This window comes from Talpa europaea (genome assembly GCF_964194135.1).
Source record: "Talpa europaea genome assembly, chromosome: 1".
In the NCBI taxonomy this organism is placed as follows: Eukaryota; Metazoa; Chordata; class Mammalia; order Eulipotyphla; family Talpidae; genus Talpa; species Talpa europaea.
Window position 1 is genome coordinate 35,010,125 of NC_140073.1, and position 24,817 is coordinate 35,034,941.

Consider the following 24,817-nt stretch of genomic DNA (forward strand, 5'->3'; position numbering starts at 1 on the left):
CTATATGCACTGAATGTGTGTATTTTCCCCAAATTCATGTGTTCTAGACTTAATCCTCGATGTGATGGTATTTGGACACACCGCAGGCTGTAGCAGCTCTGCCAAGGACAGGCTGCCCACTGGGGAAGGAGACAGAGGTGGGGTCTTGAGAGGTAGAGTTAGGTTTAAGGGAGGTCATGAGGGTGGAACCCCGCAATGGGATTAGTGCCCTTCTAAGTTAAGAAACGACACCAGAACTTGCGCTCTCCATGGCACGCACCCATAGAGGAAAGGACATATGAGGACTCAGGGAAAAGGCAGCTGACTGCGAGCCGGGAAGCAGGGACTCATCAGACATGGAATCTGCTGGCATCTTGATCTTGGTCTTCTCCGCCTTCAGAACATGAGGAGTAAATGTCTGTTGCTTAAGTCACCCAGTCTTTGGTATTTCGTTATAGTGGCCCAATGGACTAAGACACCAGGTGCACACCTGCTTGCGCACATGCTCACCTGACATTAACGCACCCCTACAGGTTCACATCCTCACACATATGTTCACACACATGCACATACATATGTGCACACACAGGAATACCAATTTCTCCCTGATTCAAAGGAGACAGGCAGCTGCCTCCCTCTCAGAGGATGATCTAAGGCATGGCTGCCAACTCTGATTTCCTCTCAACCTGACATGAGCTCAGAAGCCTCCGTGTAACCTGTCTCTCCTGCTCACCAAACCCAGACAAAGCTCCAGCTGAGGAGAAACTCATAGGATTCTCTAAGTTTCTTCTTGGCCTCTTTCTTCACTGATTCTGCTGCCCAACATCGCTCTCTCCCCAGAAAGGACAGAGGCAAGAAATGAGGACACAATTCAAATAAGTCTTCTGGAGTTAGACCCACTGCGGGCTGGAAGTGGCCTTGCTTCAAGTCCAGGGGTACAGGTCTGAAACCAGACAGCCTAGGTTCAAATCCCACCTCTGTGTGACTTTGGCCAAATTACTTAACTCCTCTGTGCCTATCTCTGTGTTATATAGAGTGACATTGATAATAGTTCTTCCCACCATCACAGGTTAATTTACATAAAGTACCTAGAATAGTCTCTAGATTGTTAGTGTCTCCCTTAGAGACTGGAGGAGCCTAATGAGGACTCTGTCCACCTGGGAGCCAGGGGAATCACTCTGGTCTGAGGCCCCGGTCTGGAGAAGTGAAGGTCAAACTACATCCAAGTAGAGGCAGCCCACTGGGCAGTGGTCAACCAGGGGCCTGGATGTCAGCGTGGGAAGCCCCTCCAGGCCCTGTTCCCAGGAGAGGGTAAGGGACGCTAATCCACACTGGCATCTCGGGACAAAGGCACCACCATGTTAGTGTGTATGTGGGGGCTGTTATCCTGGCTCTGATATGCTCTCCTCAAGGAGTGATAGGGAGGGCTGGCTATCATAGATAACCAGACAGATAGAAATCTGGGTCTCCCTGGGCTCCCAGCAGCGTGGTGTGTAAGAGACATGCTTTCCAGAGTCAGGGAATCCCCATTCTGTCACTTGAGGGCCATGTGGCCTTGGGCCCTGGTCACTTGTTGTAAGCTCTCTGAGACTTAGCTTCCTTGTAGACAAAATGAAGATGGTAACAAAGATAACCCCCTGAGGCATTGTGAGCATTCTGTCAACAAAATTTATTGAGTGACTACTATGTGTTGGACACAGGCTAGCTGGTGTCTGCACTGAATCGCTCACTGGAATTTAGTGAGTTAAACAACCAGTAAAAGAGGAGGACAGCAGGGTGTGTGGGAGTAATGAGGAGCACTCCTGGTCTAGTTATCAGGCAGAGTGCAGAGATGGAAGACTTTCTGGGAGCAGTGGAGTCTGAGAGAACCCTGAAGCTTGCTTAGGGGCTGGAAATGGGAAGGACAGTCATTCCCAGATGAGGGCTAAGCAGAGCCCTCACCAGAGCCACTGTAGCCAAACCTGGGGTGCCTGGCTATGGGCTACCATGTTCACAGGAAGACTGGACCCAGTATCAAGCAGGGACACAGCAAGGGATGGGGGGGAGAACCCTGGAGGGAGTCACAGGACCCACTGCCCTAATCAATTCTGCTGTCCACACACTGCGGGGCCCTGGCAAGCCTCCATCTACTCTACCTAAGTCCACAGTTTCCTCCAAGAGCCAGCAGGGGTTTGATTGAGTGTCTGTCTCTTTGATGCCATGAGGAGTGGGGACCTGTGGGGAGGCGCAGTTCCCCTGTCTCTCGGGCTTGCCGTGTTCTGCACCTCCTCCTCCTGCCAATATTCATGGAAGGTTTCAGGCAAACGTGGCCAGCAGGAAGGCTGGGGCCAGAACTGAAGAATATTCACTTCCCAGAGAGAGACCATTCAATTTCAGCTGCAGGTGCCTGAGGGGTCAGCAACGGGCCATTCTCTTGTGTGAAGCTGTGGAGGAGGCCAGCGTCTGTCCAGTTTAGGTTGTACAGGTCACTGCCCACCAAGAGTAGACGGAATCCCAGGGAATGGGATTCATAAAGGAATATTTGATATTTCCTTTGCTTTGATGTACTTTAGGTGCAAAATTCAGATTCATTTTGAAATTTCAAGTAGTAGGGGGAAAGGGTATATGATTTTTACATTTATCAAAAGGGAACACACATTCAAAAAGGAAACAGAAGCTGAATACAGCCAAGGAGATTTTCCTTTCTGAAGGAGAGGTGGCTGGCTCATGGGATAGGGGAACTTGGAGGCACTGAAAGAGTTTGTGTTCATTGAGCACCTGCTCTGTGCCAGGTCCTGGAATACCTGTGTCCCAGGAATGAGTTCACATGGCCAGGGGTGGGAGCTGGAGGAAAGGTGTACTAAAGTACTTGCACGAACTACATGGTCATTGAAAACCTGTTAAGAGATTGAATGAATGAATGAATCAATGAGTGAATGAATGAATCAATGAATGCAGTGAATAATAAGTAAATGCCAAGAATCAAAGGCAAAAATAACTCTATCCGTTACAAATCCTGGCGCCTCCCTCTCTCCAGAGGTCTGTAAAGGTTGAATTACTCAGTCCCAGCTAAAGACATGGGCCCAGTGGGATTCACTAAGACACATGGTAATTAAAAGCAGGAGGCTCAAAACTGTGCTCCCACCATTTTCTTGGGGTAACAAGAGGAGCAGGAGCCAGGGAGGGGGCACAGCCTCCCAGCTCCAGGTAAGGCAGGGCAGCGTTGCCACCATGAGAATGCCTGCAGAGGGTGGGTGGCATTCTGCAGGGAGGCTCAGGGTTGACCAGGTGACTGTGCTTTGGAAATGAGGACAGGTCAGGTTGGGGTAAGAGCAAGAGGAGTTTTCCCTCCTGTTCTGCATACCACCATCACACCATTCTTGCCATTGCCCTAGGATAGAGCAATGAGAACCCAAGAGCGCCACTAAGGAAGAAGTGCCGGCTGCCTGAGGCTAACTCCGGGGGAGCTTAAATGCCTGCTGTCCTAGGGTCCTCAGCTGCAGGACAGATGGAAGACAGCAATTAGAACAGTGGTTCCAAGAAAATGTTCCCCTTGTCTCAGAATATTCTGGGAAGTTTATTGCAATGCAGATTCATTCATTCTTTCAGTTGAATCAATAGGTATTGAATTTACAAGCACAAGGCACTAGGTATTGGTAATACAGTAATGAACAAACCAAATGCCTCTGTCTTCACAGAACTTATGTACTGGCAGAGAGAAAAATGTATGAATGCATAGAGAGAGTTCAGTATTCAAGACTGTGAAGGGGGATGGAAGACGGCAGGGTGGAAGAGCATTCCAGGGGGAGGGAACAGCAAGTGCAAATGTTCTGAGGCAGGAAGCCGGTTATGAATCTCCATATTTTTAATTCAGCTCCAACACAAAAGTTTGAGGTCACTTTTGCAGACATTCTACATAGCAGCCAGCTCCTGAGCAAGTGGAGCTTGTTCAGGAAATTGCTAAGAAGGCAGAGAACTTGGTCTGCTCCACAAGGACCACCTGCAGAGCCCTCAGCCCTTTCTTCTGAGAGAGTCAGCTAAAGGTCTAGGATAAGAAAGGTCTAGAGAGGCTTGGATAAGAAAGCAGTGATTGACACTCTCTTTCTTGTGTTTGTGGAAACACAGGCCTGACCCCAAGCAAATGTGCCTGCAGAGAGAGGCTGGGGCCAGATGAGGCAGAAACTGTAAGGAGCTCCTGGGAAGGAAGGCTTAGCAAGGCAGACATCCTGAAAGCTCTGCACTCCTGCTTCTTTTAGAATTTTAAATACCAACATCCCTTCCATCAGGCGTTATCTCAGCCAAGCCTCCAGACAATTCCTGAGGTAGGAATTATACATCCCAATTTTATAGATAAGTAAAATAGGGCTTGCCGAAGCTCAGAACACACAGCTTGGAAGAAGCGAGGAAGCTGGCCAAATACCAAATTCTTGTCTCTTCCACCAGAGCACAATTTTACCAAGGAGAGAAAAGAAAGCGCTATCCTGAAACAGGGGCTATGTATGTCAGCTATTATTACTGTCGTTGTTTCTAATACTGTCACCTTACACCCTCTGCAGCCTACGTAGACACTTTCCCTCCCTTTGCCTCATGTCATTCTCTGGGATCTGGGGTGCTGACAGAGAGGGGCACTTCAGAAAGTCAGGTGGAAGAGCAGAGCAGGAAGTGTCGGAATTGAGGCTAGAAATTTAGTCCCATTATGTTTCACCCCCAACTGATTTATATGCATGATTCCCAGATACTGGGGCGTAGATCTAGCCTGACATCCCCTCCATGCCCTTGGCCCGCTGGGACTCTATAAATGCTTGTTGAACTGAGCTGAAATAAACACAAGTCCTGTGCTGAGTACAGTGATGCCCAACAGGCATGACCCCCAAATGGAGCTGCCTAGGAAATGGCCACCCCACCTTCCCCCAAGTCAGGCTGGGTGAGTCTGAAGGCTCTGCAGTGTTTGTGCTAAAGCTAGACCTGCAGCCAGCTTCTTCCAAGAGCCACAATCTCCTGAGAGCTGAAGTCAGACTGGTCCATATTGTTAGCTGCCCACCAGTCCCATTCCACATGGGGCACTCCAGACCCCTTCCTGCTACACCCCCCAGACCCAGGGCCCTGCAAGCCACAGGGTACTGGGACTGAAAGCGGTTGCTCTGCTGCCTGTCAGCTATCGCCTCGGGTCACCCATCTGCTCCGCCTAAGGGATGGGCCCTTTCTTGCCAGAGGCAACCCTGGTTTCTGGGACCTGGGTCCCATCCTCACCTCCTTCCTTGGGAGCCCAGCTCCACACCTTGACCCCAAAGGACTCAGATGTCCCCTTTCCAGACCAGTTAAATCACAGAACTAGGGCCTGGCCACTCTATTTCTTAAAAGCTCTCCAAGAGATTCTAATGTGTAATCAAGGTCTCATGAACAACCTGCCTTTCAGAAAAGAGAGAAACACAATACAAAACAATTGAGCAACAGATCAGATTATAGCAGATTCATGAGAGTGCTTTCCATGCTATGAGGGTAACTATTGATTCTTTAAAGTTTTGTTTCAACCATGTGTGTGTGTCTGTGTGTGTCTGCATGCATGGGTGTGTATGTATATGGGTGTGAGTAAGCGTGTTATCTTGGTTCATGATATAAATGTATGTCTTGTCATGCTATCAATCATGGTTCAAAATGGTTTTTAATGGAAAAATCCCTGGCAGAAAAACCTACCTCTGCCGGCTCTTCATCTTCATCTGGTTCTGCCAGCTCATCCCTAACACTTTACTAAAAACTTCTTGCTGAGGCTTCCATGATCTATACCCTCCAAATCTAGAGGTTTCTGCCTGCACTGCATGTCCTGCCACCTCTCCATGAAGCCATTCAAATAGATGACTCTTGTTCTCGGTCCCCAGAATTGGTGTCGTCCTCTAGATCGTCCTGTCTCTGACCAGTTAACCCTTCTCCCAACTCCTAAATGGCTTTGGCTTTCAAGCTTCTAGTTTCTGTTCTCCCCATTCCCCTTTGCTGCCTCTCCTCCCAGTCAATGGCTCCCATTACTGGGTGTTCAAGATTCCAAATCCACGTCCTGAGTTTCCTCTCTTGAGCTGCAGGTGTACAGCTGGCTAGCCATGTGGCATGGCAGTGTCCCGGAAATGGAGGTGGGGCTAAGGAGGAGCTGGACTGAGCACTTCACACACTTGACTATGTCAGTAGGTGAGGCAAGCAAGGGAGGGCTATTGACCCCGCAGAGTAGGAAATGGAGCCTTAGAGAGGCTGAGGGACATTTCCATGGTCACTCATGTATAGCGAGAGTCTTTCCATTCACATGATACATTGGAACTGAACATGTGCAAAAGTAAAACTACATCATGTTCATTAAGCCAATTAGAGCTATGCCCAAGAGTCATGAGGAATGTTCTATGATGCCAGACTCCACCTCAACTTACTGACGTAGTCTTCTGGGAGAACTTTTTGTTAGTTTGTTTTAGCTTTATATTTTGAAGTAATTACAGATTCACAGGGAAGGACACAGAGATGTGCTCAGTTACCCTTCACCCAGCCATGCCATATATTAACATCTTGCATGACTAGTGCAATATCAAAATGGGGACATTGCATTGACACAACTCAAGAGCGTGTTTAGATCTCTCATATCTGTATGCATGGAGTGCTGTGCAACTTGCTCCCATGTGGAGATTCATGTAACCACCATCACAGTCAAGATGCTTGACTGATGCCATTGCCACTAAACTTCCTAAAGCATTGGTTCTGGAAGCTTCATTCCTGACGAACTGGTACACCCAGCCCACTGCTCCTCCTGCCTCCCTCTCCTGGGAATGCACCACCATCCTCTGAGTCGCCTGACTTGAAACTGAGCCCCTCCTTTGACACCTCAGCCAGCAGTCAAAAGATCCACTGATGCGTCACTCATAATATCTCTCAGGCCCTTATTTTGCCCTTGATTCCTACACCCACCACTCCCCCGGGCCCCGTGATTTCTTCTTGGTGCTGCTGCAAATGCCTCCTCATCTAGTTCCCATCTTCAAGATGTCCATTCCCCCAACCATTTTCAAGAACCCCACCAGATCTCTCCATGGCCCAGCATTCCTCTCCTCAAAAAATTTCAGTGGTTATCACCAAGTACAAAATAAAAGCCAAACTCTTTAAATCCAAACATGAAATACTCAGTGTCTGGCTCTCTTTCCATACCTAAATTTCTCAAATTCACTATCCACTTTCACCTTTTTGTCCCTATGAACAAAAGACAAGTGACATCCTTAAGGTCATGATGAATTTCTCACAAAGGGGAAGAAATAAAAGTACCAAGATTTCGTCTTCTTTTTCTGTTTTTTTTTTTAGATTTATTTTTATTTATTTATACATAGGAGAACTGGGGTGTAGGCCAGAGATGCAGGGGTGAGAGAATTCACCAGAGACAGAGTGAGGAGCAGAACAGGTGGACCTACTGAAATACACTGCTGAGGGGAGCAGCGGGCAAGACAGGAAAAGTCTGCTGCACCATGTGGGTTGCTCCCTGACCAGGGATCACACTCATGCCACAGTGCCTGACGACAGCTTGATAGCACTGAGACTTTAACCCCTGTGCCATCAGGGAGGCCTCTCCAACATTTCTTCTTCCTAGTGCTCATTCTCTTTTGTCTTTTTTGTGATGTGAGAGGGGCAAGAATGTGCTGGGGGCCCCTCTAGCTCAGGAGCTGTCCTTACCCTTGGAAGGATGACTCTTCTATCCTTTACCTCCTTACAGTGTAAAAGGTGAGGGGGGTGGGGCGAGGGGAGGGGAGGGATTGGGGTCAAAATAAGGGGGTTGCAATTATATGGGGAATATAAAAATAAAATTTATTTAAAAAAAAAGGTGAGGGGGCCAGCTGTATGGGGCTCTATGGAGTGAGGGATGGGCTATATGGACAGGGCCATCTTAGTTTTAGCCACTGGGGAATGGAAGCTTCTATAGGTAGCCATTCCTTGGGCCCTAGCAAGAGGGTGGCAGGCAGCTGTTAGGGATGTGGAAGCCAGAGTCCCTCCTGTCGCCCTCACAGTGGACATTACCTGTGTTGCCTACTTACTGCCACTCTTGATACCTTTACCTTCATTTACATGCATGGGCAATGGAAGGCAAGTGATTCATAAGCACTGCCCTTCAGAAACTTCTAAAATCCCCTCCACAGTGCTGCTCCTACACATCTGACTACATGATAAAATGAGACAAAAATTTGCTTATTGAGATTAAATATATTTCAATTATCTGATACGTTTCAGCTTTAATTGATAACAAAACACAAATCGCCCATCTAAACTTCTCATTACAGCAAGTAATTCATTGGGAAATTTACTGCCTGACACCAGAGACCGCTCAAACGATAACACAAGCCCAGTAAATCTATGATTCCATGACCCAGTGGTCTATTTTTTAAATTGTGTATTATCCAAAGCACATCCATATTAATGGTCCTCTCAAGAGCACTGTTGGTAAAAAGTCTCAATACATGGTGTCTAAGTTTGAGAACAGTGTGGAGGTGGCATAGGTGGAAAGAATCAGAGGCCATGGAATATATACCAAGGGAAAGAGAGAGCTGGCAGTGAATGGACAAGGGGGGACAGTGATGAGAAGGATTCAACAAGGCACTGCAGGGCTTTGCTAGGGCCCTGTGGAACTGGGAGTAGGGGCTCAGCACAGAGGATAGACTGTCATCAGCTTTGCTGCTGTCGAGGGTTACACGTCTACTACATTTTATGCTATCGACACCACAGGATCTCCCCTACCACCAGCACCATCAACACTTCCCCCAACATCACCACCACTGCTGAGACAACACTGACGAAGAATCTTTCAGGCAGGGGCCAAGGAACACCACTCAATAAAATGTAGCTTCACAGAAGAGTCCTTGGAATGTTCATTTTGTACATGGTGGGGATGGCACCCAGGGCTTTTTACCTCATATTTTATTAGGAGGTCAAAGGAGACTATGGGTGTCCAGTAAGGAAACACTTGGGGACCAGATCTCTCTGGGAGGTAGAAAGGGTGTAAAGGGTGTACTTATTGAATGAAGTTTCCAGAGTGGGAACCACCATGAATCTCTCATTTCTAAGGCAACATCCATAGAATGAGCTGCCACGGAGAACCTTGAGAAAATGAGAAGCCCGAACAGAGGCTGAACCCTCTGCTCAGATGTCAGCCGTGGAGCAGGTTCTCGGTCCAAGACTGCGCAGACACACCACTCACCATTACTGCTGTTGTCGTCCACCAGGATGATCTCCTTGAGCAGGTGTGGAGGCGTGCGCTCGATGGCTGAGTGGATGGAGCGCAGCAGCACCGAGAGTGCTTCGTTGACAAAGATGAACACGATGCTCACCTCCGGCAGGCTGTCGGGAAATGAGAGGTTGCGGCACCTGGAAGAAAAACAGTCAGGCTGTCAGATCTGCCAGGGACTGGGCTCGGACCACCCAGTTGTTGACCCACCCCAAGTCCTGGCTCAAGCTTTTCTGGATGGCACAGGAGTCCAGATTCTTCTTTTGGGTCTTACTGATCCACTTATTAAAAGCCCTAAGTGTGCAGCAGATAGTTTTGACCATGGAAACCTGCCTGCCCTACAGCGGAATCTGATTTTGTTACTGACCATCCCAGCTGAATGGCTGCACCCAGTGCAGTGCCTGGAACCCAGAAATGATCACTGGGTATTTGCTGGAAGCATAAACATTTCTTTTTTTTCTTGAATTTTTAAAATATATTTAATTTTATCTGTAATTTCTTAAACTGAAATGAAAATGCTAACATTTTGGTAACACCAGAGATTAAATTTTTTTGAAAATTTAGTTTAAATTCACATTTACATCTAAACCCAATTAAGATAAAAAATACAACCAAAGGCACAGCTTCATTTTTATCAAAATGGTGGCCAACGCCTAGATGAGGCAAGACCTTAGGTGATCTGGCTCAGGAGTGAAATGTGCCTTCTCTTGTCAGGAGACACCCTGCCTCATCCAAGCACATACCTCCTAGAGGCTCTCCTAGCCCTCATCTATCACAGGGATCCATCCCCCAGGACAATCACACCAGGGGTCTTCCCTGGAGGACAATTGGTCAGGAAAGAGGCTGCCCCTAAATGTCCCATCTCCCCTCTAGTTCCACTGAAACTCTGCAGCCATCTGGAGGTCTCTTACCCAAAGGACACGAGGCAAATTCATAAAGGTCTACATGCCATTCCCCATGGGAAGAGGAATAGCACCCTGAAATCAGACTCCATAGAGGTCAGATAATAAGAAATGCCATGGTTCCTAAAAACACTTCCAATTCTTTCCTTGCAAGCACTGTCTTTGTGGGCAGAAAACCACTGCTAGGCCCCTTATCTGGTTGAAACTAAAGGCCGTTCCAGAAGGCACTGAGATCCCATCTTCAGGAGAGTTGAATGAAAGGACAAAGTAGTAATTACAGCCCATCGCAGGCCTTGGACTCAGAGAGGAGGCTGCCCACATTCACCACCAGCCACTGAAGGCTCCAGGAGTTCAAGGCTGGTGACATGTTGCAGCACTCCGATGGGGGAGATGCAGCCAGGTCAGAACAGGCAGTAATGAGTATAGTAACACAGTGCTTCTGTGCGTCAGTAATTAAAGTACTGTAGGAGGATAGGAATGGGTCTGCTCTTCCTTAATGAGGAAGGCTGCAGGATAACCAGCACTGAACAATTTGGAGAAATCACCATGGGGCCCCAGCCTGCTTAAGAGCAGAAGATTAATAAACTACAATCATGGTCTCTATGGTTACAGAAATTTACAGGAACTTCTCCCATTCTATTTCCAGCTCTCTCAACAAAGAGTCGGAGGAGGGAAAAAGTTGAGCCTTTTCCAAAAACTGCTTCATACTTGAATTTTACTAGAACCATTGGGTTAATAGATGGGTGAAAAATTCATTCATTCTTGTATTTAATAGGATATTTACTGAGCTCCCTTCATCAGTCAGGGACTGATGTGGACACTGAAGGTACATGGACGAAGTCACTGTCTTCAAGAAGCGTATGATTTGACAGGGGACACAGATAAACACAGAAGCAAACCCAATGATACACTTTCATTAAGTGCTGAGATGGAAAGTAACCTGGGATAAGAGACAGCTGTCCTCTAAGAATTAGTGAGGGAAGGAGTCTCTAAGAAGGCAAGATTTGATCACAGAAGAGTGAGCCCATGCAAAGGCCCCTTGGGATTGCGGGGACAGTGCTAAGGATGCAGGGGCTGGATGGGGGGAGCCAGCTCACTTAACTGCGATGAAGGTCTGAGATGGGCAGGCTGGAAGGAGGGAATTCGACGAAGGAGAAAAACTGGAGTGACCCTTTTTTTTAACTCAGCAGATCCTTTCTAAAAATGTTTGTTGTTGTGAGTGAATTTTTACAACAGCAAATAAAAGATTTATTGTGAACAGTTAAATAATCCCTGTAGCTAGTGCTTACTTATGACTATCAAGAGCAGTGACAAGTCTTTCCCTAGACATGAAAACTGTCACCCAAGCAGAATGGAAATGTTGTATTTGTTTTGGAAGCTAAACAATGCCGGTCACTACTTTCGCATGAAGAACTCCCTCCCTGAAAACCTTTGGAGCACACAGAGCATCTAGCGGGGTGTGCCATCTGTATCTGTGGGTACAGGGCTGCCGGCTGCCCTCTCAGCTATAATGAAGCTCCTGGAGAACAGGGACTTCATTTAGTCACCATGTTGTCTCCCAGCCTTACCCATGGTCTGGCACACAGTAGGTCTTGGGGTTAAGCAAAGCTAACAGTGCATTTACTGGACACAGGGTTAACGAACCTTCATGCACATGCCACTGAGCTCACATTGGTGGTTTTCCTACAAACTCCTCCCTGTGAAGGAGGGTCAGGTCCTCACCCACCAGAAGCTCCTTCCTCTTCTGTACTCCCTCTCAGAATGATGGCCCTGCTCCGCTCATTCAATCTCCCCCAGGTCTCAGTTTCTATGCATGTTATTAAGGATCCCTCCAGGCTGAACTTTCTGACCTCCTTCAACCCTTTCTTCCTCCCCTTTTTCCAGAGACCCACTCAGGGCTCTTTCAGCAGCAGACCTAGCCAAGGGCCTGGGTGAGCAGATATGTAGGGTAGGCGAGATGAGACAGACAGAGCAGATGATTTTCCAGAGAAAGAACGGGAGGTGGGGAGGCAGTCATCCAGCTCTGCTCCAATTTGCTGTGTGAACCCTTCACCTTCTTCATGTCCTGGTTATAGAATAAGGGAGTCAGAAGAAATGATCACGTAGGAATCTTCTCTTTATAAAAATAAGGACCTATCTCACAGGTGGTGAACAGAAGCCATCTCATAAGGAAATGGTTTGCAAACCTTTCCTCCCTTCCAATCAGTACCCTGTCACCACCAAATGTCACAAAAAGATCCCTTTAGTATCATCCTGACCAGAGAAGGTGATCAACTCATCCTGGTTGGCCCAGGGCCCTCCCAGTTTCAGCACTGAAAGTCCCAAGCAGACTAGAGTAGGTGGTTACCTGTCACCAGATCAGAGTTGCTTAAGGGAGGAGACAGCTGTCTGCCCACTGTCCAGCACCATGCCTTGAAAACAGCAGGCATTCAGTTAGCATCTGTTGAAAAGTAGATTATTTCCCTTGCCAAAGTCTCCAACATACACACATCGACACACACAGTCACAGTTTAGATCTTCATCTCACTATCAAAGCAGAACTTACGTGGCTGGAGGGAGGAATCAAAAAGAGGGAAGGAAACAGCACGGTCACGCAGTCACACCCATGGTCGTCCCTGACTGATACTGAATTCAGACAGAAGCCTGCTGCCTGCTGGGCAGCCCAAGGCCTTTGAAAGAAACATACCAAGAGCTGCTCTAGAAGAGGAATGTTCCAGATCTAAGCCCAGTATGTCTGTTCCAGTTCAGCCACTTGCTTCACCCACCCGGCACTGGCACCCACCCTGAGGAGGACTCTGCCTCTGGTATTCACCCCATTGAGATGCTCTCCTGCCGTCCTGCCTGGTCTGCCCGCCATGCCCCTCTAGTTCCTTCTTATTTATCCACTTGCCTCCTGCCTGCTCTGGGTCTGCCTCTGCACTCCTCTTTCTTGCTTGCCTCCCCCGAAGGGCCAGAGGACTGAGAACCAGAGGAGCTACACAGATGTAACTATTGAAGTTTCTTGAAAAAAAGCTAACACATGAGACCAGTCCCTTTGCCATTTTGAGAAGAGACCCATTCTCCAGCAAAATTAAGCCATAAAGGTTCCCTTTTAGATTTTACTCTTGTTTAAAGTCAAGCCATGTTCCACTAGAGATAAAAACAAGCCATTTCTGAGAGGAGGCGTACCAAGGCTGTCTAATAAGGCAGAATTGATAGTCATGATAAACTCGACTTTATCGATCTCTGCACACAGAAGGCAGTGTGGGATGGGGTGGCCATTCAGGGAGCCCCTCAGCAGGGATCCCTGAGAGTCTTCAGAGCTGTTTATGAGGCAAGTTTATAGTAAGAACTTCAGTGCATCTACGTGAAAGAGCAGAAAAACATGAAATCATGTTTTTTCATGCCCACCCAGTACAGCGGCCCCAACCCTTGTGTTGCATGGAGAACTTCTGTCTCCCTCAGTGACCTCAGAAAACACACCAGTGCTCAGTGGCTCATGGAAGCTGCCTGGCTTGGGGTGGGAGAGTGGGAGCACTTCTTCCAGAATGGAGATCAAAGTAGAACGTGCAGAGGACTATTTACCGACGCTCACGGGGAACCTGGTCCCACTATGCCAGGGCTCTGGATGGGAAGAGGGACCCGCTGGCCCCAGCAGTGAGAAGATGACTCTCCTGGGTACTCACTCCCCCTTGAGTGCTTCCAGCTCCTCTTCCTCCCAGGCTTCTCCCCGAGAGGCCCTCCTTTGCAGTCGTGGTCACACATATTGTGGCGCACTGCTAAACACCTGGAGCATAAAGCTGGGGATACAGCCTGGCCCCAGGTCAGTGCGGCCCCCTCAGTGCCAAATGGCCATCAGTGTTTTCATACAGCACCCACACTCCCACATACACACATTGGTCTTATCTGATCCTTCTCTGACCTCACTTGAGTATATTTTGGCTTCTTCCAAATGCTTCCAGATTAGGCAGCACCCTGGTCTACCAGCACTCAGTCTGCTTAAAGAAACGTGAGGAGGGCAATATGGGAATTCTCTTGGGGTATGAGGGCAGTGGGATTTTCACTTCCTCTGGTTGGCCTCTATATTTTCAAGGCTCTGGGATGAAGATACTACATGGTGCCGCATGAGGACTCATGTGGTGATGCAGGGGAATTAGAGACCAAGAGATGAGGAAAGAAGAGTTTGCAAAGTCTTAAGGAAGGCAACACCCCCCTTCCTTGGACAACACAATGCTGAACACAGAGCTATTCAGGATTTCTGTCCTCAAAATAAGCATCTTTTCTGGGCATGTACACATGCGAGCCCAGTTGCCAAAGGAGTCCATGCAGAATATTTGGAAATAAACCAGCTAACAGATGTATCAAGTTTTACTTTTTTCCATCATTTAATTCCTTTCTACAATCCTACATTGCAAACATTATTTCCACCATTTTACAGAGGCGAGAAACAGGGATGGGACGCTTAGTTGTCTTCCAGTGCATCGTCCCCAGCCCCTGCTGAACTGTCTACAGGAAAACCACCAGAGATGCATCTGGTGGGACACTGATGTCATGACAACCCAGAGACCCAGTGGGAGGGGCTAAATGGAAGAGTCACTCCAGGCTGTCAGACGGTGAAAGACGGGTGGGATGCAGCATGTCCTGTAGGACGATTGGTTAGTCTGGTGGACAATTAGGGCAAAAACCTACTGGGCACACAAAGCCCAGCACTGACTTCCTGCTCCTTTGTCCTCTGTAACATCAAAGGACCAGGAAGCCTGTCAGGCCCTTTCCTGTGGGGAGGTGAAATGTGAAATATGGGATGAGGCAGAACTTGATCTGTAGGTGGGCTGAAGACATGGACAAGTGCCAGGAGCGGTTCAGCAGTCGGTAGTGAGCAAAGAGGTGTAGACGCAAGCCCATCTAGACTCAAGTCCTGAACTTCACTGCCTCCACTACTGCTGGACTTCTGATTGTGTGATTATGTGATTGTGAGTAGTCATCAGCCTTCAAAGACCCCCCACCATCTGTGCCTACCTCAGTGGATTCAATTCCTTCCTTCTTGAGAGAACACACAAAACCAAGTCAAGAAATCTGGGGTACGTCATGGGCTCCATCTGACATCTGAGAATAGGGGATTCTCACATCTGTGTGTTAGAGAAATGGGCCAGTCTGATGAATCACTGACAAACTACTAGGTAGATTTAATCAACAAAGGTCCAGCCATCATCAAGAGACAGAAGTTCTACAAACACCCCTTCTATCAATTTAGAGAGATCTATTATAGCAGAAGTAGATTATAAGTAGGACCAAAGGAAAGGAATGATTCAAAATATAAGTAGCCAAGAGGAAGCAGAGAGACCATTTGTTCCTAAAACATGTTGTTAAAAATCCAGAGGAAATGTGATTCCTCAGACTATATGGACAGCCACCCAAGGAACAAAAGTCAGCTGACTCTGGTGGAAAAGACACAGAAGGGACTGAGCATCTCCATGTGGTGGGCTTTTTGATGAGCAGGCCAGGTTCATGTCAAAGAAAACTGAGGAATATGGGTTGGAGAAGGTGAGCCCAATGGGTCAGGAAAAGGAGGCTAGGGTATCTTTGCTCTCCAGCAAAGCCCGCCTCTGGCCTCTAATATCCTGAACTCTGGGACCGGGGAGATAGCAATCTCAGAGAACATGGGTCTCATCTCTCCTGCAGGGCCTGTCTGGCCCTCCTCTCATCTACTGCCAGGGTATATGGCCTGTTGCTTGTGGTCTTTGTCACATAGTGCTCCTCAAGTAAAGTCATGATGGTCTCCCCCCAGACCACCTCTTTTACAAATCTATATAACAAAAGCCCTACATAACAAAAGTTTGAAAATATTATACAGCATTTATTATGTGGCAGGTAATGTTCTAAGAGCTCTATCTATATTACAATTCAATCTTTATATGCCATCTCTAACTTATAGATGGCAAACTCAAAACACAGAGAAGTTAGGTAACTTGCTGGAGATCAATGAGTTTGTAAATGAGAGACTTGGCCTTGGAACCCAGGGAACTGGATTTTTAAATATTATTCTATCATCTAAGCAGAACTTCATCAATTTGTCATGCTATCCAGTTTCTCTCCTGGGTTGTTCTTCTCTAAACATACTCCACTTTCTCTGGATTCTTTAAAATCCAATTCTGCAGTTCTGATCTTAGTAACAGAGTAGAACAAAAATTCACCTCCCTTTTTAAAGACACTATAACTCTATTAATATATCTCAAGATCACATTGCCTTTAAGAAGAACCACACAATACTATTACCCAAAATGAGTTTAGCATTAACAAAGAACCAGAAGTATTTTTTTAATCAGCTAAAATAATTTTTTGAAGGCTTAGTTTTTTTTTAATAAATTTTATTTTTATATTCCCCATACAGTTCCAACCCCCTTATTTTGACCCCAATCCCTCCCCTCCCCGCCCCCCACCCCTCATAGAATGTCTCTGGTTCATAGTTGTTTATTGAAGTATTTTTTTAGAGTGTTTTAGTAAAAGAATATTTCCCTCCATTCCCCAACTGTGTTAATGCACTTATTTTCCATACAACAGGAGAATCAATACTAAGGATGTTTATTCCTTTGTCCTAAGGCTGCACTCCTGGGGGACACATTTCCATAAACCTCTGGGTCTTCTCCACAGAGCCAAGATTCCAAACTAGAAAAGCTCCCCGGGGCTCCCCTGCTGAGGTGGTATCCTGGAGACACAAGCCCCAGGTAAGAACACTGGCATTGACACATATCCGCTATGGGAACTTGAACAAGTTTCTTTGTAGATATTCTGTATTCTCCTATAGAAAGTGGAACTCATAACAACTACCTCACACAGATGTGAGGGGCTAGGTTAAATGAGAAATAGATATTAGCAGTTTGCATAACACCTGGCATCCAATCCCAGGCCAAGTGGTGGCTCTCGGTGCCTTTTGTCCCCGGGGAACAACTTCCAGGTGGCCTAGCAACCGTGATACCAGCTGCTCAACCTGGAGCCAGCCCCTTCTCTCATGACTGGCTACATGACCTGTGGGTGTCCATGCAAAAGAAAATATGAACGTGCGGGTTGGAGGACTGTGTGATCTTCATCTGAGATCACTGACCTTTGATGGACAGTGGAGCTGATTCATGGGTATGCATGGTAGATAGAAGGATGTCTTCTTGAATGGTGGCTCCTATTCAAAAAAAATAAGAATTTTAGCACTGAGAGCAGGGCATTAAACCAAGCACAGAGTGCTTCTGGCTTTCTTGGGATCCTGTACAAACAGGTTGCGTACCATATTAAGTTTCCTAATCCTTATATTTGCTGCTGTAAGAAATTACTAAACACCTGGTGGTTTTAAACAACACAGATTTATTATCGTATGGTTCTGGAGGTCAGACGTCTGACACAGGTGGGCTAAACGCAAGTGCCAGAGGTTCGAGGTGATAATAGACTTTCTTGCCTTCTCCAGTATGTAAAGGCTGCCCACATCTCACGGCTTCCGGTTCCTCTCCATCTTCAAGTCAGCAATGGCTTGTCGAGTCCTTTTCACATAGCCACCTTTCCTTCTCTGGCTCTTCTGCCTGTCTCTTCCACTTTCAAGCATGCTGGTGACTAAACTGGGCCCACCCAGATAATACAGGATAATCTTCTTATTTTAAAGTCAGCTGATGAGGGCCTCCCCGGTGGCGCAGCTGTTGAGCACTGGGTTGCGAAGCTGCCCGCGGCCTCGGCGGCGCGGGTTCGATCCCCGGCTGCTCCCCGGCCACCGAAGGAGGGTCCCACATGGTGCGCAGAACTCTCCTGCCGCCCGCTGCTCCCCTCAGCAGTGTACTTCGGTCCTTCTGCCTGTTCTACTCCCTGCTCTGGCTCTGGTGAATTCTCTCACCTTCCCGCGCTTCTGACTGTACCCAGTGCATGTATAAACACACAAAAAAAAAACAAACAAATAAATAAATGAAACATGCCTCTTAAAAAAAAAAAAAACTTTATAAAAAAAAATAAATAAAGTCAGCTGATGAGCAATCATAAATCCTTCATTCTCCTTTGCAGCATAACGTAACATATTTATAGGCTGCAGGGATTAGGATGTGGACATACTTGGGAGGACATTCTTCTGCCTATCATGCATACCCGTGAATCAGCCCACTATCCACAAAGTGCAGGGCTCTCCGATGAAGATCCCACAGTCCTCCAGCCCACACACTCAAACCTGCCGCAGTCACAGTGTTGGCAGCAAATACCCACAGCCACTTTGGATGGACCCTACCCTGCTCCCAGGGAACCCAGAGCCCCTGGCTCCAGGGTGCATTCTCTCTTTGCTGTAGTCCCATCCTGCTCCTTTCTACTTTCATATAATCATAGGAACTCTCCAGTTCAGAACTCAGAGCTTGTGTGTGTGTGTGTGTCCCCGTTGCTCCCACCAGCAACTACAGAAAATAGTCTAATCTCCTCTCCCAAACCCTCATACCTCAATCCTAGGCCCTAACCCACAAGTCAACCAGATAGCCACTCTAGCCTACCTCCAGGGAGAAAGGAGAAAGGAATGTGGACCTCAGAAATGCTGGAAAGAAAGGCAATATCATTACTGATGAGGTTCCAGAGCCTCTGAGGCTTTGCCAGCCAGAGCAAGAAGCAGCACCTGCCAGAGGCTCTGCCCTGAGCTACCTTGGAGGTTGGCCACAGTGTTGCCATGGCAACGTGACACCCTGGAGCTGAGATCTGGAGTCCCCTTTCCTTACCTGCACCCAACTGCCCACTAGCTCAGTGCCCTCACACTTTCCCTCGGCATCCTGTGGGAAATAACCACCACTGGTGCCGAGAAGAATGCCCCTGTCATAGAATTGGTGAGCTTCCACATGCCACCTGCCTGCCTAGTGCACTGGGCCTTCCCACCCTGACGTGTTGAGCTTGCTTTCTCCCCTCACCCTCCTTTCCCACAACCACAACACATTGTCCCAGGGACCTTCCCAAAGCCGTCACTCCATCCTCCCTCTCCATCCTCCAGGCACAGGACTTCCCTGATCTCTCTCTCATGCCTTCATTTTTGAACAAATGAATGGTGTTTAATTCACACACTATAAGATTATCTTAAGTGTATAATTTGATGAGGTTTGACACGCCTTTATTCCTATGGAGGCTGCACCCCCACCAAGATTTGCCTTTTCCTTTTTCTCTTTTTGTACCTGGTAGGTCATGTTGGTGCCCACAGATAAGGAGGAGAAGGGTAGACACTGCGAGGCAGGAGGGAGCGCGCAGAGCAGGAAAATGTTGGGCGTTCACATCTGGGGACATGAGAATGGCACAAAGTCCTGCCAGGTTGAGATGCAGCTTTTCTGCCCTTTGATCCTGGGCTGCTGGTGTTTTCCCAAACCCCTGAAACCTGAAAGCAAATCCCTCTCCGGATCTGACAAAGGCCTGTCATGGCGGAGGACACTCATGTCTTGACTCTCTGGGTTTTCCCTCCTGGTGGCTCTGCTCTTGTTACCACAATGCTGGCAGAATAAAGGGCATTTTGATTTCCCCAAAAGCCAAGTGTACTGGCTCTTGCAGGAAGAAATCTGCCCTCTTGCACAGACCAAACGCCCAGATGAGACCAAGGAATTGACCACACACCCGGTTCCCGAGTCTTCCTTTCCCAGGGCAGGGCAGCCAAACTCCAAGCACCGCCTCCCCACGTAGAGGCCACAGGACTTCTGACAAGTCCAGTCCTGACAGCTTTGATTACAATCCCATTTTCTTTATTTTTATTTTTATTTTTATTTGGAGGGTTACATTTTTGATGTTCTACATGTGCACATGTTCCACTCACCCTCAGCCCTGAATTACTAGAAACCTGTAGGGGTGACTCCTCCACCAGGAGGTGGGAGGTTCTCAGCAGGTTTTCTGATCACCTGCTTCTCCTACCACCTTCCACTCTGGATTCTGGTTACAGTGTAAGCCCTGTGAGGTTTCTCTGTCTCATGCTTTACTGGGTGCCTGGCACACACTGGGAGCTCAATAAATATTTGTTGGGTGAATAAATTAATGAATCCTAGAAAACAGTTAGATGGACTTTTCCCCTCTAGTGACATCTTGCCCTGTGTAGAAGGCACTGAGCAGAGATTTGTCCTGACTCAGCCAGGTGAAGAGGTGGATCAGGTGTTCGTTCTCTACGTCAAGAGAGAGGCCAAATAAGGGACCAATCAAAGGGGACAGAAGGGTAGGTGGGGCAGAATCTGGAGCACCCTGGACTTTTGGGTCCAGGAATGAAGCCAAGCATGTCAGGGTTAGAACTTGGAAGAACAAAACCAAGAAGACAAAGTGCAAAGTGCAGAGCCCAAGGAAGTTTCCAGGGGCAAATATCCAAGGGCAAAAAAGGAGGGAAAGGTGCAGGGACTGAGGCAGGACCAGCCTGGCATAGTTCACCTGGAGATGGTCCCTAGCAGGGGACTTCCTCTCCAGATGGACCGCCCCACCACCTCGCTCCTAATCCCAACATCAGTGGTGGCCCAGACATCACTCTCTGCCTTGATTAATGGGCTTGATGTTCACTAGAATGATTTTCCCACACTCAGAGATGGACCTTCCTGACCTAGACTAGCTGGTCCACTCAGGTCTATACTGGTTAAATCAGGTCACCAGTCCCAGTAGAATGACACAAACAGACACCTCAAGGTGCTAAAGCACAGTGCTGGTGATAAGCACAAATTTTATTGTCATTCCATCTGGGAATGAGCTCTGCCACTCCTGACCTTGGACAGACCATGTAATCTCTGTGTCTCCAGTTCCTTCCCCTTCTATAAAATGGAGTCTAACAATAATACTGTGAAATAAGAAGAAATATATATAAGTCTTTGCCCTTGGTTCCTGCAAATATTTAGTCTTTGACCCTGGCTCCTGACATTCCTCATAATTTCCTGAGTTAAAGGAGTTCTGATAACAAGTTCCTGAATCATTTGGAATTGGGGGTGATAGGAGTGTCTCTGGATTTAATGATGTGACTCTGAGTGGGCTCCTGAATGGGGACTGGTCACCTGAAAGACCAAGTCATCATCGGAAGCTTGGAATATTCAGCCCCATCACCTGCCTCCCCCACCCTCTGGAGAGGGAAGAGGGACTGGCGGTGGTGCTAGATCATGCCCTCTGGATGGCCCCTCCATAAAAATCCCTGAGCGTGTAGTTCAGAGTGCTCCCTGGTTGGTGGCCACATCCACACACTGGGAGCATGGCGTACCATACCCTAATTCCAGGGGGGACAGAAGGTCCTGTGCTTGGGACCCTTTAGACCCAGCTGATAAACCTCTTCATCTGGTTATTCATCTGGATCGTTTATCACACCCCAACTAAACAGGTAAATGTAAATTAAGTGTGTCCCTGAGTTCGATGAGCCATGCTAGCCAATTACTGAACCCAAGAAGGGGTCGTGGGAACCCCAAGTTATAGCCAGTCAATCAGTAATGCAGGTGAGGCAGCAGCCCCCCTGCCTGCCTGTGCCTATCTATGCAGGTGCCCCTTGTTGCCAACATTCTCCCTCTGCAGGGCAGCAGAGGCCGCTTCCTCCCAAGACTGCTGCGTGGGACTATGCAGGCTTCTCTCTAGCAAACCTATCCCTTTGGGGAGCAGCTCTTCCTGCCTGCTTGTGTGTCAGCAAGTGTCCTTTGCGCTTCTCTCCCTTTTTATAATAAACCTGCCCTTTTGGATATATTTTTAAAAAAAAGAAATACAGGAGACAACCTGGGACTCGTCACTGCACCTGACGGGGTGTTCTTGTGGGCCTGAGCCCTCACCTTGTGGGATCTGAACTAACTGCATGAACCTCAGATAGAGTGTCCAGAATGAACTAACTTGCAGGATATCCACCTGCTGTCCTAGAATTGGCGTGTGTGAAGAAAAAACCCCACACTCTGGCATCACAAGTCTGGTGAGTATGAGAGAAAAGGAAACTGTTTATCCCAGATAACTACCTGCTCCAGAAGGCTACTGTGAAGAGCCCCAGAGTTAACATAAATAAAGTGCCAACATGTTCTCGAAAACATGGCTCATACTATATGAATGTTTGCCAGTGTAATTTAGAATGAGATGAGAGTAAAGATACTGAAAAGATGTTTCCAAAATGAGTCAAATGGGATAAGCCAAGCAAGGGCCTTGTTACAAGGCGGGAATGTTTTTATGGAAATGAGCATACAAAGGGAGGCACTGTTTCAACACATGTTTTTTTGAGTGGTCCACCAACAGGCCTCTGGTCTTGGGTGTGTGTCTGGCAGGGGAGCTGAAGCGTAGCTAGAAAGAGCTTTCAAGTGCTTGTGCAAAGCCGCCTTGTTAAAGCCACAGCAGCTCCCAGGTGGAGGAGCCAGAAGGCTCAGCTCTGCCTTTTACCAGAAATTTGTGTTTCCATCAGGGGCTTAGAGAGTCCCCTGACTAGCGGGGAGGTGTGTGAACTCCATGAACTCAAAGCCTATGCAGGGGAAGGTCTTTTTATGGTATTACTGCTCCACTCCAGAGGCCCAGGAGAAGACTGCAGGATTCTGCCCACCTGGAGTAACTTCAGACACCTACACCTGAGGAAGGTGTAGGCTAACGTCAAAAGGCAGACCTGGCATCTGGATACCTGGGTTCGCATCTCACACATAACACTTGCTCTTTCTGCTCCTAGTTTCTGCAGCTCTCAATGTGAGTGCTGGTGGGTCCAACTGGCAGGGCAGTATCAACAAGTCAAGTCCTGTGTAAAAACCATATTGTTATTGCCGTGTTCTGATCGGTAAGATTCACCCTTTCCTTGGCTTCTTTCATATTTCCCCTTTAATTCGAACAAACGTGTATTGAGCTGGGCCTGTGTTTGGAGTCAGAGCTGGCAGCAATATCCACAGCTCTGGTGTCAGTCAAGGTCAAGGCCAAGGCCCTTCCAGTAGTCCTAATGACCCAGTTCTTCATGAGGACCTTTTCTCCAATCTCTAGTCTCTGCCCTTATCAAAACAGTTTCTCCCCCGGCCCTTGGCATGGTCTCTGCAGCACTCTCAGAGGGCTAAGTCCCTGTGGCACTGAGTTGAAGTTCACCTTCAGGATAACCCAGAATCCAACCCGATCTCATCACCTGCCCCACTGTCATCAAGAGCCAAGTCACTGACCTCTCAGTGCACAGGCACCTCCTAATTGTCTCCTGCTTCCACCCTGAAACCTTCAGTCTGTTCTCAACCCAGCACCCAGAGGAAAGTCTGAAAATGACAGAGCATATCACTAATCTACTCAAACTCCCCTCATGGATCCCCATCTCTCGGTATAAATCATAGTCTACAAAGCCTTGCTCTGCCATTCTCAACCTCAGCTGCACATTGGAATCATCCGAGAAGTTTTAAACAATGTGGATCTTAAGCGTCATCTCTGGAAACTCTTATCTAATTGGTCTGGGGTACACCCTGGCATCAGGATTATTTGAAAGCCCTCATAGGAGTCCAATGTATAGTCAAGTTTCAGAACCACTGCCCTACTTAATCTGCTGCCTATTGTCCCGCTGGCCTCATTTCCAACTATTGCCTTCTAGCTGCTCTGTTCTAGTCACATGAGCCTCCTTCCTCTTCTTAAAACATACTTCTACCAAGTATACTTCTACCTCAGGATGTTTGCACTTGCTGGTCCCTCTGGCTACAAAGCCCCCACCCAATCCCTGCATCCATATGGCTTGCTTCCTCATCTCCTCTAAGTCTTTGCTCAAATGTCACCTTCTTAGTAGGCCCTTCCCTTATACTTCATGAAAAATTCCACTCTGCCTCCTATTCCAGGCTGCCCCTATCTCTCTACCTACTTATATTTCTCCATAGCACTTAGCACCATCTAATAAGCTACACATCTGCCTTCTTTGTTTTGTTTTATCTGCCCCATCCAACTAGAATGCAAACTCTACAAGGGCAAGGATTTCTATCTGTTTTGGTCCCTGCTCTAGCACTGTGCCTAGACTACTCTGGCACATAATAGCTGCTCAATAAATATCTTTTAAATGAATACACTCTTCTCCCCCTGTAGATCTTCAGCTACTCTTTCATCCCTAGAGCCCAGCTGGTTCCCCTGGGCCATGTAAACCCATACCAAATTATACAGCATACAGCAGGTACTCAATAAAGGTCTACGGAACTGAACTGAACTCTCCTCCCTAAAAGAACATAATCTCCAAACCCAGATGGAAGATCCTTCCTGAAAAATCCAGATACAAGCTCACTGTGGTTTGCAGCTTTAAGAAAAATGTAAAATTGAGCAGAAAGAGGGTAAAAGAAGAAATGGGGGGGGGATCACAGAAGTTAATGAGATTTTCTCGGCTTAGCTGTGGTATGTGCCCACATTTTTAATAATTAGGAGTAATAAAAATTCTAACTGAACCTTAAAGGAACATCTTCTGTAACAAAGGGAGAAGTCAAGACAGACTTCTCGGTTGGGTGTAATGACTTGTTAGCCCCGGAAGACGGATGTACTTTAAAAAACTAATTTACAGAAAAAAAAATAATAATTGTTCATAAAAATGCAACTAATTGGGTTAAAATGACTTATTAACAGGAATGCCAGATGATTCTAGTGCCCTTCAGGAGTAAATTAGGTTATTAATCCTCAAAATCTCTAATGGAAGAAAGCCTGCCTTCCTGCTTAGCAGACTGAGAAACTGAGGCTGCGGGAGAAGGAGGGGCAGTGCCATACAATGCAGGCTGACAGGACAGACCCTGGTTGAAGCAGAAGGCCCCAAAGTCCAGGTGCCCACTCCTGACTCTTCTCCCAGCACTGTAGTGACCCCACCTCCCCAAGG

At 47.5% G+C, this 24,817-nt stretch overlaps 1 protein-coding gene across 2 annotated transcripts in view; it reads right to left on the reverse strand.

Moving 5' to 3' along the window:
• The window catches only part of GALNT18 (polypeptide N-acetylgalactosaminyltransferase 18), a gene marked incomplete at its 3' end in the record, with an annotated part of 328,593 nt that overhangs the window by 138,104 nt on the left and 165,672 nt on the right, over nt 1-24,817 (reverse strand). For both annotated transcript variants that reach the window (XM_084248480.1, XM_084248479.1), the window contains exon 3: nt 9,164-9,330. In XM_084248480.1, coding sequence (XP_084104606.1) covers nt 9,164-9,330 — 167 coding nt within the window. The remainder of the gene's footprint in view (nt 1-9,163; nt 9,331-24,817) is intronic.